Source organism: Schistocerca piceifrons, chromosome 6 (assembly GCF_021461385.2).
Source record: "Schistocerca piceifrons isolate TAMUIC-IGC-003096 chromosome 6, iqSchPice1.1, whole genome shotgun sequence".
NCBI classification, from domain to species: Eukaryota; Metazoa; Arthropoda; class Insecta; order Orthoptera; family Acrididae; genus Schistocerca; species Schistocerca piceifrons.
In genome coordinates, this window is record NC_060143.1 from 481867882 (window position 1) to 481882329 (window position 14448).

The 14448-nt window shown below is 37.3% G+C and overlaps 1 protein-coding gene across 1 annotated transcript in view; it reads left to right on the plus strand.

Moving 5' to 3' along the window:
* LOC124802694 (coiled-coil domain-containing protein 186-like) overlaps positions 1-14448 on the plus strand; it is a 206559-nt gene that overhangs the window by 115608 nt on the left and 76503 nt on the right. The window contains exon 11 of the mRNA XM_047263635.1: positions 8734-9006. Coding sequence (XP_047119591.1) covers positions 8734-9006 — 273 coding nt within the window. The remainder of the gene's footprint in view (positions 1-8733; positions 9007-14448) is intronic.

The window sequence follows — 14448 nt, forward strand, 5'->3', positions numbered from 1 at the left end:
AAATATACAAAAAATTAAACTTGTGCTGTTTCATTCATGTCACAGCACTTGTAAACTACTGTTGATAAAGCTGAAACCAATTTAAAATACTTGACTTCCTGATTGGTTATATTTCAAGAAATTTTGACTCTTCTGTCTTTCACTGTTTAATAGACAGAGGTAACACATAGCTTTTCTTAAAACATCTGCTTTGCCCTTACAGTCCTGATATAGTTCTTTAGATGCATTTATAAAACAGCTTTTTATGTATTCACCATGTGTACTATATGGTTTTCCTCTCTTATCAATCTCTTGACTAACCACAAAACTTGCAATTTTAACATCATTCAGGGTGTATACGACCCGGGACAACCGGGAAATCCGGGAAAAACCCGGGAATTTTTTCATCCAGGAGAAAACCGGGAATTTTTCGGAATTCCGGGAATTATTCATTGTTTTAGCTTTCAGTTAAATTTTTGTAATTTTGACTGCAGAATTGATTCTCTAGCAAAGAATGTTATTGTATCCTGCTACTGGAGAATGATACTGCAGCAATAAAATATAAACGAGAGGGAAAAAAATAAAACTTTAGTGGCAAAGGAAATGTGCAATTTACAACAACAAAACACCATGCACACACAAGCGTCTGCAAATAGCAAAAATATGTCAAAGGCTGTAGGGCGCAGACTGTAATTCTTCGTAACAATAAACTGCTTGTTATGAGCATGACGCCACAACTGTTCACATTAGGTTCGTTTGACCAGTTGCCAGCGGTCTGTTGCGCATGCGCATTTGACTCGCATATAAGCAGTACCTTCTCCCGCTTCCCGCTACTTGAAGTTTGGCTGTTAGCTGTATCGGTAGTAGCAGCAAGCAGCCAGATGCAAACGAGAAAAATTTTGCTCGCGCGCCCTAGCTGCCAGATTTGCGCTTGCACAGAGTTGTCTGAGTTGCAGTGGGGAGGGGGTTAGTCTCCACGTGACCCGTGTTTATGTTAAGTGATTTTGCTGCTTCTCTTCATGTACAGCTCCCATGTCAAATGAAAACAAAATGGATTTCTGTGGCCGGAAGCTATCAAGTGAATTAAAATACATTCACATAATTACGGAGGGCAAAAATATATTATTAATTTCAGTTTTCTGATTTTATTTTATTTCCAAGTTAGTAGCAGTCAAGCATTAATTGCCTTGCAGAACAATGAAGTTATTTTTGCAAGTTTGCTCAAGGAATTTGGCTTTATTAATCTATCCGCTGAGGTACTCATTTTATTTGAAACGAAGTGTTTCAATCTACAATATTGGCGAGTTCCAACTGTTCGCTGAATTTCAAGTGCACGTTATCATCTTCTGCCATGTAAGGCATTATGCCATAATAAAGAACCAAAAATGAGATCGTAGAGTACTGGTACTCCAAGAAAATTTACATCCCAAAAAACCACACTGAAAAGCTTAATATCAGATGGGACCTACTTCATTGTGAATCTGGAAAAAGCCAATTTGGACTTCCAAGCCGAATTATGCATTTTAGTATGGTTTACGAAATTCTAATGCTCTTTGGAGTATCCTCTGATGGGCCTGTTTGTTTTATGGTGTAATGTAAGCTCTCTCAGTGCTTTATGCACACGAACATGCGGGCTTCCTACACCACGCTGCAGTTACAACCGCACAATAATGCCTGTTTTCTGGCGCTCTTCGGCAACTGGTAAATCGAACCTATTTTTAACAGCCTCTGGATAGTACTGCGAATGGTGGTTAGAAAAGCGTTACTTTTAAAGTAAATTTCTTTTTACGCAAGATAAAATATGTTACGTGTGAGAAAGTGGGATGGATATCTAAATCACAGAGCGTTTGAAACTTAACAGTTTGAGAACCAGCCACTTACAAGAATTTCGAGCCGAGACATGTACGTCATAATTTTCAATTTACTGGCACATTTGTGTGACGTATCTTAAAGCATAACACACGCAAAAAAAGATTAATATTACATGTGAAAGCTTAGCTTCTGTTGTAGCGTGTTAATCTTAGAGACCAATATTATATGTGAAAACTTAGCTTTTCTTGTAGATATACGGTACTGTTTACATTAATGTAAACCGTTAACTTTCCCTCTTGTGCGTTCGCGCTATGTAACAAGTGATCTTGCTATTGGCTGACTATAACACGTGTCCTAAGCTCTGAATAGCTGCTGTCATCGGCTTTTCTCGTGGCTTGAGACATGACTTTTCTCGCGGCTTGAGACATGACTCGCTTACAAAAGGACATCGCAACCTCGGTTTCAACGCTGCGGAAACTAACGCACTGTTTTTGGTGCAATTCGAATTTTTGAAGTTGTACGCGATTGTATAAAACGTTAACCATTCAAAGGATTGATAAGTTTTACAGTTCCCAGGGAAAATCTGCGGGGAAACCTACTGTAACTTAGCACGGATAAAGTGTATTTTGGCCCGGGAAAAAGCATATTTTTTAAACGGGATATCCGGGAATAATCGGGGATTTTTTTTTCCTTGTCCCCGTATACACCCTGATTGGAAGATTGTATCCAGTAATTAAATATAGAACTAGATTTTTCTTGGCTCTTATAAAGTTAATCTACTGCTTTCTTCCTGGCATCATTGACAAGATATTTAGTACAAAATGACACCTGTGTGGGTGTAGTGTGTTTCTTCAAATCTGACGTCTTGTCATGGGCCAATGTCTCCTGATAGATAAGGCATGTCAGAAGGCCATTTAAGTTTTGAATAAATGTGAAACTCTTGGTCCATTCAGTGTTTTTGTGATAATAAAACCAACAACACAAAATAATTACAATTCTTAAGTGTACAGTTGCAGCTGGTTGGAAAAATACAGGTAACTTCATACTTTGAGCAGGTACTTTTGTCAACCGTATGCAGTTTGTGGAACCACAGATCACTAGCCACCGCACAGTGATACTGGCTCACTCTGTTCATGCATGAATCACGAATGAGCCCCCGGCACATAAAGGCAGACTGAAACTTTGTGGTCCCTAAATGCACAAAATGGCACCTGGTGGTAATCATTGGAGGGGAGGCAAAGTGCTTCGGACAAAGGCAGGTGAAATTGCCAACCACAGGGGTGCGTATTTTTAACTACGATTCTAGTCATTTGTGTAAGGGCCATGAAAATTCATTCACATGGTATGTGTGTGCCCACATGTAGTATCTTGTGGTAGAGCCACACTCAAGGGGGCAAAGAGCCAGATGTGGCCTGTGAGCCGTAGTTTGCCAACCACTGCTCTAGACCAGCGGGCTGAGAGATACAGATGCCATCATTTCACATGAATGTGTGTGTTAACCAAATTCCATGGGGTTTTATTATAGGAACATTGTTATTGGGTTCATAAAATTTGTAAAAAAGATCATTTGGACTTACAAATCATGGTTTGCGCTGATCCAGAAGTGTGTAAAGGATGTTGACAGATTTGACGTGCCAGTAAAGTACAAATTAAGATAATTGTGGTATTGTTGTATCTGTTATCATCCCTTACAGTGAATGATTCAGATACTTTCTGGAAGATCTTATGCATCCATCAGTTCACTTGCAGTAACCTTTTGGACGCATGTACATCCCCAAGATCATAGATCATGGAGCACCTCAATCACTCCAAAATTCTGTTGGAGTGGTCAGATGAACAGTCCATGATAACTGAGAGTAGTCACATGATCCCTGAGGCTAATTGACATTTAAAAAATTGAGCATTCATGTATTGCTGTCGAAAGGTATATGTGCACCTTAGGGCCAATTTCGTTAAGTTGAGGGTGCCTGTTGACCAGTCGTGATTGCATGTGGCTCAGTAAAGAGTTCACTGCTCTTTCACATCAGAGTGAAAGGAATGGCAGGTGCAACTCCTTGTATTACTGTCCTGAGTAGACTATTTGGGTCATTAAATTAATAATTTTGCACTTTACTTCAGCCTTATCATTATTAATATTCATTGCAATTACTAAAACCTGTTTAGTTTGTTGATTTGTGGGATATGGTCTCTCTCTCTCTCTCTCTCTCTCTCTCTCTCTCTCTCTCTCTCTCTCTCTCTGTGTGTGTGTGTGTGTGTGTGTGTGTGTGTGTGTGTGTGTGTGTTGTAATTTTTCTTTTTAACCATACATTATCATACAGTAAACAGTTGTGTGTAGTCAGACTGAAGTTCCCATCTACCTATAAACTCTGCATTTGCAAGCTGCTGTAATTTGTTAAATGTTGTCATACTTGCAAATCAGTTAATGTTTTGATGAGGTGACAGTCCTGTTTCGTTAAGGATGCTGTTGCTCTTTAGTATGCCTTGGGTGTTGTTTAATTGTCTAGTGGATGTGTGCATTCTCCTTGCACTTGCAGGTGCATTTCGAAGTTTGTATTCAGTCTGTCAAATGTGCTTCACTTCAGTGGAGCCATATTTAACAAATACCTCTTTTAGTTGTATTTTATTATTATTTCAGGTTGTTTAGTTGGTAATCTTTGCTACAGGTGGTGTGCTCCATGTAGAATCATGTGTGTGGGTCCATAAATAGTATATAAAAGTCTGTTAACCTATTAGATAAAGCATTTTTGTTTTTTTATTTGAATTAAATGGCTTCTTTTGTTAAGATTCACAATTCTTAACTTTGTTACAATAAAGTAAAATGTTTTATTGGTGTTATTTAGTTTTATTTTGCTTGCAATGAGATTGCAGATTTTCTTCCGTTTACTCTTTATGTCTCTTCTTATGAAATACAACTGATTTGTAAGACCACTATTACCTTCACTACGGTCATCTGCAGGATCATATTCCTACTACTTTGTGAATCGTGCTTGCTATTGTAAATGGCTTTGTCTTCATCATCAGAACTGCCGTAATCCTCATCTAAATACTCTATTTCAAAATTGGCATTCATATTGAATAGCTCCTTAAGTTTGTCAGCTGTGATGTTTTCATGCGATCTTTATTAGTTTATAGACCATTTGCCAGCAAAATCGGATGCAAGGCTGTGTCTGTGTTAGTGAAAGTAGAAAAACTAAACAGGAGAAATGTTACTTACCTGAACAAGCACAGGGTGTATTTGGTATGGCAAATGGGGCACACTCACTTTTAAACTCCTCTCAGACACACTACAGGTGTTCAACAATGGACAAAACCTATCAGCATGGTATCTGCAGCAGTAATGCAAAAATAGCTCTTTGCTCAGACCCAACAAACAATGTAAACTCACAGGTATTAAACTTAATTTACATTTGGTGCACTTTATATGCCAATGTGCCTGCTGGAGGGTTAAAGTTCTTGGATATTTTGGAACACTTGATTTGCCTCTGTTGGAGTTTGTACATCAGATTCCATATTTTTGAGTCTTATCACTATTCCTGGGGCTTAGATGTTGACACTTTCTGATTATTTTTTAAATAATTAACACTAATTGACTTTGTAGATTGTAGATTGTATTTTATTGGTCCTGTTGTCTACATAGCAGCTTATGCATAAGACATTGGACAAGTCAAGTTATAAATATACAGGCTGAAAGTCATTTCAAGGCATACATATTTAAGCTTACAATAATACACTTTACACGGAAGTATTTAAGTAACACATTTCATAAATTTAAATATTCTTCAATGTAGTAAAAGCAGTGATGCTGTAAATATGACTTTAGAGATTTTCCAAATGTATTGAAGTCAGAGATAGCTTTTATGTTTTCAGGAAGTTTGTTATAAAGCGTAACTCCCATGTGAAAAGTACCTTTTTGGCACAGTGCTGTGCTGATTTGAGTCATATGTAAGTTTCTGTTTTGTCTGGTAAAGTGCTCATGTATATCACAGTTTTTTTGCAGTCTCCGGTCCTTACTTATTACATTTAATTTAAAGAACAAAAGGGTTTCCATAATGTATACACATGGTAATGGGGGAATACCAGATTTCTTAAACAGGGGTTTACAAGAGTCTCTAGGCTTGCACCCAAACAAGATTCTAATGGCCCTTTTTTGTAGTTAAAGAGTGCTATTAGCTGTTTTAGAGTTTCCCCAGAAGGTGACCCCTTATCTAAGACGAGAATGAAAGTACGCATGATTTGCATTCAATACTGTTTTCTCACTACAGCATGATTTTAATGAACAAAGAAGGTAATATGCTTTGCTCAGTTCTGCATTGAGATATTCAATATGCTTATTCCATCTGATGTTACTCTGCAGCCAAAGTCGTAAGAATTTGGTTTCAGTACTGTTACCAACTGGTTCGTCATTGATAGAGACTGATGGGATAAACATGTCCTTGTTAGGAACATTGTGGAATTTTAGAGCAACGGTTTTCTTACTGTTTATTACAAGCTGATTACTCTGTGCCCAGCTGCTAAGTTGTTTCGTGACCGTGTTTACTGTCTGCTGTAACTGTTCGTCGTCGTCTCCTTTTAGTAGAATCGTGGTGTCATCTGCAAATATGATTGTTTTGTGTGCATCAACATTTAAGCTTAGATCATTTATGTACAGAAGAAACAGAAGGGGTCCCAATACGGATCCTTGGGGTACACCACATTTTATTTGTTTATAGTCAGATAAGTGATTAGATACAGTTTTTAGTTCAATATTTGTGTGCTTGACGCACACTGCCTGCATACAATTTGTCAGGAAGGAACTGATCCACTTGTTGGACAGACCTCGAATACCATATCTTTCTAGCTTTAATAGCAGAATTTTATGGTCCACCATGTCAAAAGCTTTTGACAAGTCAATAAAGACTCCTATTGTTTCCTGTTTTTTGTCCATCAGGTTTAGGATGGAATTGATACACTCATAGACAGCAGTTGTCGTTGACCTCTTATTTCTGAATCCATGTTGTTCATTACATAGGATGCTGTTTTTATTTATAAATTTCACAAGTTTCTCATACATAACATTTTCCAGTACTTTAGAGATGCAGGAGGAAATTGTGATGGGTCTGTAGTGATTCAAATTGTTTTTATCCCCTTTTTTATATACAGGAATAACTTTTGATGTTTTCAACACATATGGGAAAGTGCCTGCCTGAAGTGAGCAGTCGCATAAATGTGTGAGTACTTCAATTAGGTTTGATGCGCTCTTCTTTAACACTGTTGCAGGTATACCATCAATACCTGCCGAATTGGAATTTTTTAGTCCTTTTATTGCTTTAGCTACTTCATCTAGTGAAACAGAACTGATGTACATTGATCCTCTACATGCACTTATTTTATATTCATTTGCCTGGGTGCTCTTAAAGTTTGATTGTAACATATTTTCAGCAACACCTGTGAAAAAGTTGTTAAATGTGTTGGCTACTTCTAAGGGGTTTGTTACTTTTTTATTTTTATGTGATAGTGTTATATTTTTGCAAGGTTGTCTGTATTCTCCACATTCTTTTTTTATAACACTCACATAGCTTTTGATTTATTAGCTGAATTATAAATGATTTCATCATTATGCATTATTTTTGCTGCTTTTATTACTTTTCTTAATATTTTGGAGTATTTTTTATAGTATGCACATACTACAGGTGAGGAATTTTTTGAGTTACATATTTCATGAAATAGTCTTTTCTTCTGGCATGAAACCCTTTGTGATCCAGCTGTTTGTTCTAGAATTTCCCTGTATGGTTAATGTTTTCAGTGGGAATGCAAGTTCAAAGAAATGGGTTAATGTATCAATGAAAGTGTTGAATTTTTCATTTATATCGTTCATTTTGTACACTCCTAGCCATTTTTCTTTGTGTAATAAGTTGTTGAAGTAGTTCACATTATGCTGATTATAACTTTGATATGCTGTTCTGAAAGACATGTTGTTAGTAATACTGCCTTGTACTTTTATGCTTAATATTTGAGCAAGATGATCACTAAAACCTGCATTGAAATTTTTTAGTGAGGTGTTGTGTAAACTCTTCTTGACTAGAAACTGATCAAGAGCTGTTTGGCAAGTTTCTGATACTCGGGTAGCTGCTTTTACTTCAGCCTTACATTGATAAATTAAATTTTGAATTAATTGTTTTCCAGAATCATTATTATAGCTACCTGGATCTCCCTTAAATAGTTTATCTTTAATGATGCCAGGTAAAAGAACAATGGACCTTCAAGCTAGGTGACACCTTATGAAGCCATTGGACTCAATTTTGTGAGGAACATAGTCGAAATCCTCATTCAGGTTTAGATTTATTGAGGTATCCTCAAAATTCATCAAGCAGATTCTGTGATGCTTCTCTTGAAGACACCATGACCAATTTCTTGCCCCATCCTTGACAGTTGTGAGCTTTTTTTCATATTTCTGATGATGAGTCATTGATGTGGCAGCTAAACTCTGCCTTCCTTCCTTTGGAAACAAAATATAGAATGTATTGACAACTAGCATTTTTATCACACAATATGTTACTTATTTATTGGTATGTATAAGTCTCAAAATTTTATTTAAGGAATGATTTCTTCTTTGAAGTGTAACGAACTTTATTCTTTAACAATGTAGGAAAAGGTAGACTGATGCTTACCATAAAGAAGACACATTAAACTGCAGACAGGCACAATTAAAAGATATTGACATAGAGCTTTCAGCCACAGCCTTCATCAGCAAAAGAAAAACACACACTATCCATACACACAAGCAAGCACACCTCATGCACACCTGACTGCCACCTCCAGCATCTCAGACTGGAATGCAAATTTATTCTTCGTTTTTTGGTGTAAACGCAGAAAATTGTAGGTTGTTTAATGGTACTCAGTGAAAAGTACTTGTATGTATGCTTTGTACAATGAGGCATCATGCTCATAAAAGCTTTTGTGCAGGTAACTCCACCTGCTGCAGATGAGTCATCTGCTGTCTCTGTGGCAGTGCGCGGTCCCAGTAATACCCCCTCTGAACCTGACAGGCAAGCACTTGTGGAACGCATTGTGCGCCTTCAACGTAGTGTTGCCCGAAAAACTGAAAAACTGGAGTTTCTAGAGGAGCATACAAAGCAGTTGGTGGCAGAATTGCAACGCAAGTCACGTCTTGTGCAGAACTATGTTCTTCGGGAGCAGACAGGAGCACTTGCACCAGAGGCCTCTGACAACAATAAGGTAAGAAGGGCATGCACAGTTTCTCTCTCTCTCTCTCTCTCTCTCTCTCTCTCTCACCCAATTATTTCATGACTCCTAGTTACCATATTTACTCGAATCTAAGCTGCACTCGAATCTAAGCCACACCCGAAAAATGAGACTCAAAGTCAAGGAAAAAAAATTTCCCGAATCTGCGCCGCACCTGAAATTTGAGACTCGAACTTCAAGGGGAGATAAAAGTTTTAGGCCGCACCTCCAAATCAAAACAAAGTCCATTGTAACATGACACAATTTAGGTCGAATGGCTGAAGATACATCTACAGTAGTTTGGTTCGAGTCGTAAGCTTAGCAGTTAAGCTTTACCAGGTAGCCATTGTTATGCATCAGGCACTGTGTCTGTATTTATACGGGTACACTTCCTTTTTCATGTGCTTTGTCTGGTTTGAATCGATTGCTTATTTTGCTTTGATCTGATAAGTGCCGTTCTCTTTGTTATAGGTGTTTACGTCACTCTAAGCTGAAAATGCATTATTGTACTGTGTCATCCATTGTTTGTCGCATTCTGATAATGAATGTTTACAACCTGTCGCCGCTCGCGGCATGGTTTGCTTTTGTGTCCGCTACCGCTGCTTTAAAAAAAAAAAAAAAAGAATTGTCTCATTAGCAAAACAATGGCAAGAGACTGCTATTTGTTGTTACTCACATTGCTGCGTTCTTTGATAATGATCAACAAGAACCAAAGAACCAAATAATGGACTGTGTGTGATAGAAGATGTTCTGAACGAGAGTTTAGCGAACATTTTGCACCGTTTGAAAATCTTTCCAGATGCCACTTTAGTACATTACATTCTGAACAGAAATTAGTCATCTTAGATTTAAAAATCTAGTCAGTTGCCGTGCTTCATTTCTGATTGTATCACTATTCAGCATAAGATTAATATTAATATAAACATGACGTGATATGTATATTTGTCTGCGTTTGCTGTTTTCTCACTCTAGTTTCGTAGTTTATTAGGCTGACAGGATTTAAAGGAGATGGCGGCAAACACAAAAGAACACATTGCATAATGTTTACATTCGTATTATTATTATTATGGTAAAGAGAATACTGCAAGTGATTCACGATTCATAAAAGTTCCTATTAGCAACCTTCTCTTGTCATAGGTAGGAAAAAATTCAGAACATCGAGTTGGCCATATCGACATAAATGACAAAGAGTCTTGCCAGTCGGGTTTTTGTAGTAGATTTTTAGTGATGACTGAAAAATCCAGAGTGTGTTGTTGTTGTCGTCGTCGTCTTCAGTCCGTAGACTGGTTTGATGCAGCTCTACACACTTTTCTATGCTGTGCAATGCAGAGTAACAACACTTATAAAATAAGAACGAAAATAACTTAGAAATTAAACTCTGAAATTTAAAACAAAAATTTGTTAGGTGTGTAATACATCTTATACGAAATGTTTAAAATATCAGTCATGATTCTGAATCACTATCACTCGATTTGTTGTTGCTCATTTCTTTATACAGAGCATCGTCCTCCGTACCATTTAGTGCATTGGACATCGAACATTTTTTAAATGCTTGTTGCGCAGTCTGGTTTGGAACACACTTCCATGCATCATAAATCCATTGGCACACTGGTGACGAACTTGCGCGTTTTACATGTCCTGTTGGTGTCAGTTGTCTGTCGCTTTTTGAAAGCCAGTCTGTGTACATGCTTATAAGCTTGTCCTTAAATGGTTTATTCAAACAGACGTCAAATGGTTGCAGAACTGATGTCATCCCGCCTGGAATTACTGCCAAGTCCGTTTTGCTATCCTCTAATTTTCATTTTACTACAGGTGGTGTATGGCCTGCGTATGCATCTAATACCAACAGACTGCGTAAACCAAGCATGGCACCTGGACGATGATTCCACACGAGCCTAATCCGTTCCAGCACTATGTCCTCCGAAGACCACCCAGTTTTGTTTGCTCGTACTATTACAGTGTTTGGAAACACTTTGGATTTCAGTAAAGTCTTTCGCTTGAAAACTATGAATGGGGGTAATTTATGTCCATCTGCTGTGCAAGCAAGCATGATGGACATCCGCTGTTTTTCACCCCCTGATGTAAGAACACTTATGTCTTTCTTTCCTTTGGCGTCAACTGTATAATTTGACGGCATGTCAAAATATACAGGAGTTTAGTTAGCATTTCCTATCTGACCAGGAAGGTATTGCTTTTCTGTGCACCGCCTAATTATGAAGTGCTAAAATTCCACAAGTTTTTCTTCATAATTTTTCGGCAGCTTCTGTGCAACTGAAGTTCGCCTCTGAAGTGAAAAACCCCAGCACTTCATAAACAGATCAATCCAGCTGCCACTAGCCTTAAAATTTTCGATTTTTTGCTCTCTAGCAATTTCACATGCCTTAATTTTTAAAATTTCGGCGTTCACAGTCAGGAATTTCTGACACTGTTCCTTAACAAATTCATTTAAAATCACTTCTAGTGTATGATATCGGCCACATTTTGGCCCACTAAATGCTTTCCTGCTACTTGAACATCCAAATAATTTTGTCTCCCCAGTCGCCATTGCCTGACGTTGCTCTCATCAATCCCGTGTCGCAGACCTGCCGCACGATTAGAACTTTGTTCCACGAAAGAAATAACTCCCCTCTTCAATTAGGCACTATAATGAAAGTGCTTCATTATGGTTCACTAACACCAACAAGCACTTCACAAAATTCCACGAAGCAATAGGTGCCGCTACGTGAAATCTTAATGAGCCCCAGCTTATCAACACGTGCAACAATCCTAAAGCCTTGTGCATTGTTGGTATTTTTGTGTAAAGAAATTTATTTTTGTTGCTACGAATATTTGAAAGGCTGCTACATTTGAAGATGAACAATATGAAATTTCTGTTTACTTCATTGGATAATGTGTGAAAATGCTGTGGTGGAAACTCGGGGCAGAGAAAAAAAGCTCATCTTCTACCTTTTTTTAAATTTATTTATTGACACAGAGGTCTTGGTGCCAATATTTATCTTTGTGCCTGCAGAGCATGCCTGTGTAGCGCTACATGTATTCAACGGCAGAAGTTAGTTGTGGCGGCACCTACCAACATTTTTCAGAACTTCCGCTTACTTTGCACTCAGTTCTAAGCCACGGGCGGATTTTTGGAGTACAGAAACCGGAAAAAAAGTGTGGCTTAGATTCGAGTAAATACGGTACATAAAACTAATATCACTGTTCCATTAATGGGGGAGTCTGGAAGAAACACCAAAAAATAATTTAAAATCTTCAGAAAAGCAACACAAAAAATAAAAAAGAAATAGGATGATGCACAAGTACCTTCACAAAAAAAATTCTGTATAAATGAAAATATTTATAATTTTTATGCAGGAAATCTTCTCACCAATTGGTAGCAGATATACAAAATTGTCTGATTTCAGTCAGAAACAGGTGAGAGGAAAGGGTAACAGGAAAATGTGTTAATTAAGACTTAAGGCTACAGGAAAAATTTTTTAGGTGTGTCCATTGATGAGAGATTAAATTGGAAGAAACACATTGATGATCTGCTGAAACGTTTGAGTTCAGCTACTTATGCAATAAGGGTCATTGCAAATTTTGGTGATAAACATCTTAGTAAATTAGCTTACTACGCCTATTTTCACTCATTGCTTTCATATGGCATCATATTTTGGGGTAATTCATCACTGAGGAATAAAGTATTTATTGCACAAAAGCGTGTAATCAGAATAATAGCTGGAGTCCACCCAAGATCATCCTGCAGACATTTATTTAAGGATCTAGGGATATTCACAGTGGCTTCTCAGTATATATACTCTCTTATGAAATTTGCTATTAACAACCAAACCCAATTCAAAAGTAATAGCAGTGTGCATAACTACAATACTAGGAGAAAGGATGATCTTCACTATTCAAGATTAAATCTAACTTTGGCACAGAAAGGGGTGAATTATACTGGCACTAAAGTCTTTGGTCACTTACCAAATAGTATCAAAAGTCTGACAGATAACCAACAAGTGTTTAAGAAGAAATTAAAAGAATTTCTGAATGACAACTCCTTCTACTCCATAGAGGAATTTTTAGATATAAATTAAGAAAAAAAAGAAAAAATATTTAAAAAATAAAAAAAAATAAAGAAAAACAAAAAACACAAAAAAATAAAGTTGTTATATTACTTAAGTATGTTGTTAAATTAACCTAATTATGTCATGTATTAGAAAATTTGACTCGTTCCACATCATTACGAAATATCATATTCATGATCCATGGAACTAGTATTGATCTAATCTAATCTAATCTAATTTAAACAGGAAGTTATCCAGGAATGTGAGTCAGTGCATACATACCAGGCAGAATGAGAAAGAAAAATAGATTATTCGTGATGGAAAAAGTATCAAAAGCTTAAGTGTTTAGAATTTGCAGAAAGGGTAGTAGGCAAGTTGCACAAGAGTTCTTGCCATTTCTCATTTTGTACTGAAATACTATTTATGGCTATTTTGGCATACTCTCACTCATCTCTGACTAGCATTGTTCTCCTGTCTATGACTTTTGCTGTGAAAGTTTGTGTGTCCTTAAATTACCAGTCTCCCTTTTTTCCAGCTCTTCCCCTCTTCTTTTGCCAGAAGTGCCCAAGTTTCTCATGCGTGAATTTTCATTTGTTGCTGTGTGATAGATGGCATTCTCTTTATAATGTTTTCTTTTTGTGGATCACTTTCATAGATACTAGCGTAATTAAAGTTTCATGGATGAGCTATCGCATCAGACAATTGCTTTCTGTATATTACGGTACATGTACAATAATATAGCTACAATGTAAAATATTCATTTGATTTGTGTTTAGTTGTCTGATTATGTGGAGTGCAGTATTATCAATGCAGTGCTTACGCAGTGACTTGCGTTCTTACTGTCATGGAAAAGAATAGCAAAATGAAGAAAAAAGATTCCTGGGCTCACTTTGTCCTGAGACTGGTTTGATGCAGCTCTCCATGCTATTCTATCCTGTGCAAGCTTCTTCATCTCCCAGTGCCTACTGCAACCTACATCCTTCTGAATATGCTTGGTGTATTCATCTCTTAGTCTCCCTCTATGATTTTTACCCTCCACGCTGCCCTCCAATACTAAATTGGTGATCCCTTTATGCCTCAGAACATGTCCTACCAACCGATCCCTTCTTCTAGTCAAGTTGTGCCACAAACTTCTCTCCAATTCTATTCAGTACCTCCTCATTAGTTATGTGATCTACCCATCTAATCTTCAGCATTCTTCTGTAGCACCACATTTCGAAAGCTTCTATTCTCTTCTTGTCTAAACTATTTATCGTCCATGTTTCACTTCCATACATGGCCACACTCCATACAAATACTTTCAGAAACGACTTCCTGACACTTAAATCTATACTCGATGTTAACAAATTTCTCTTCTTCAGAAACGCTTTCCTTGCCATTTCCAGTCTAC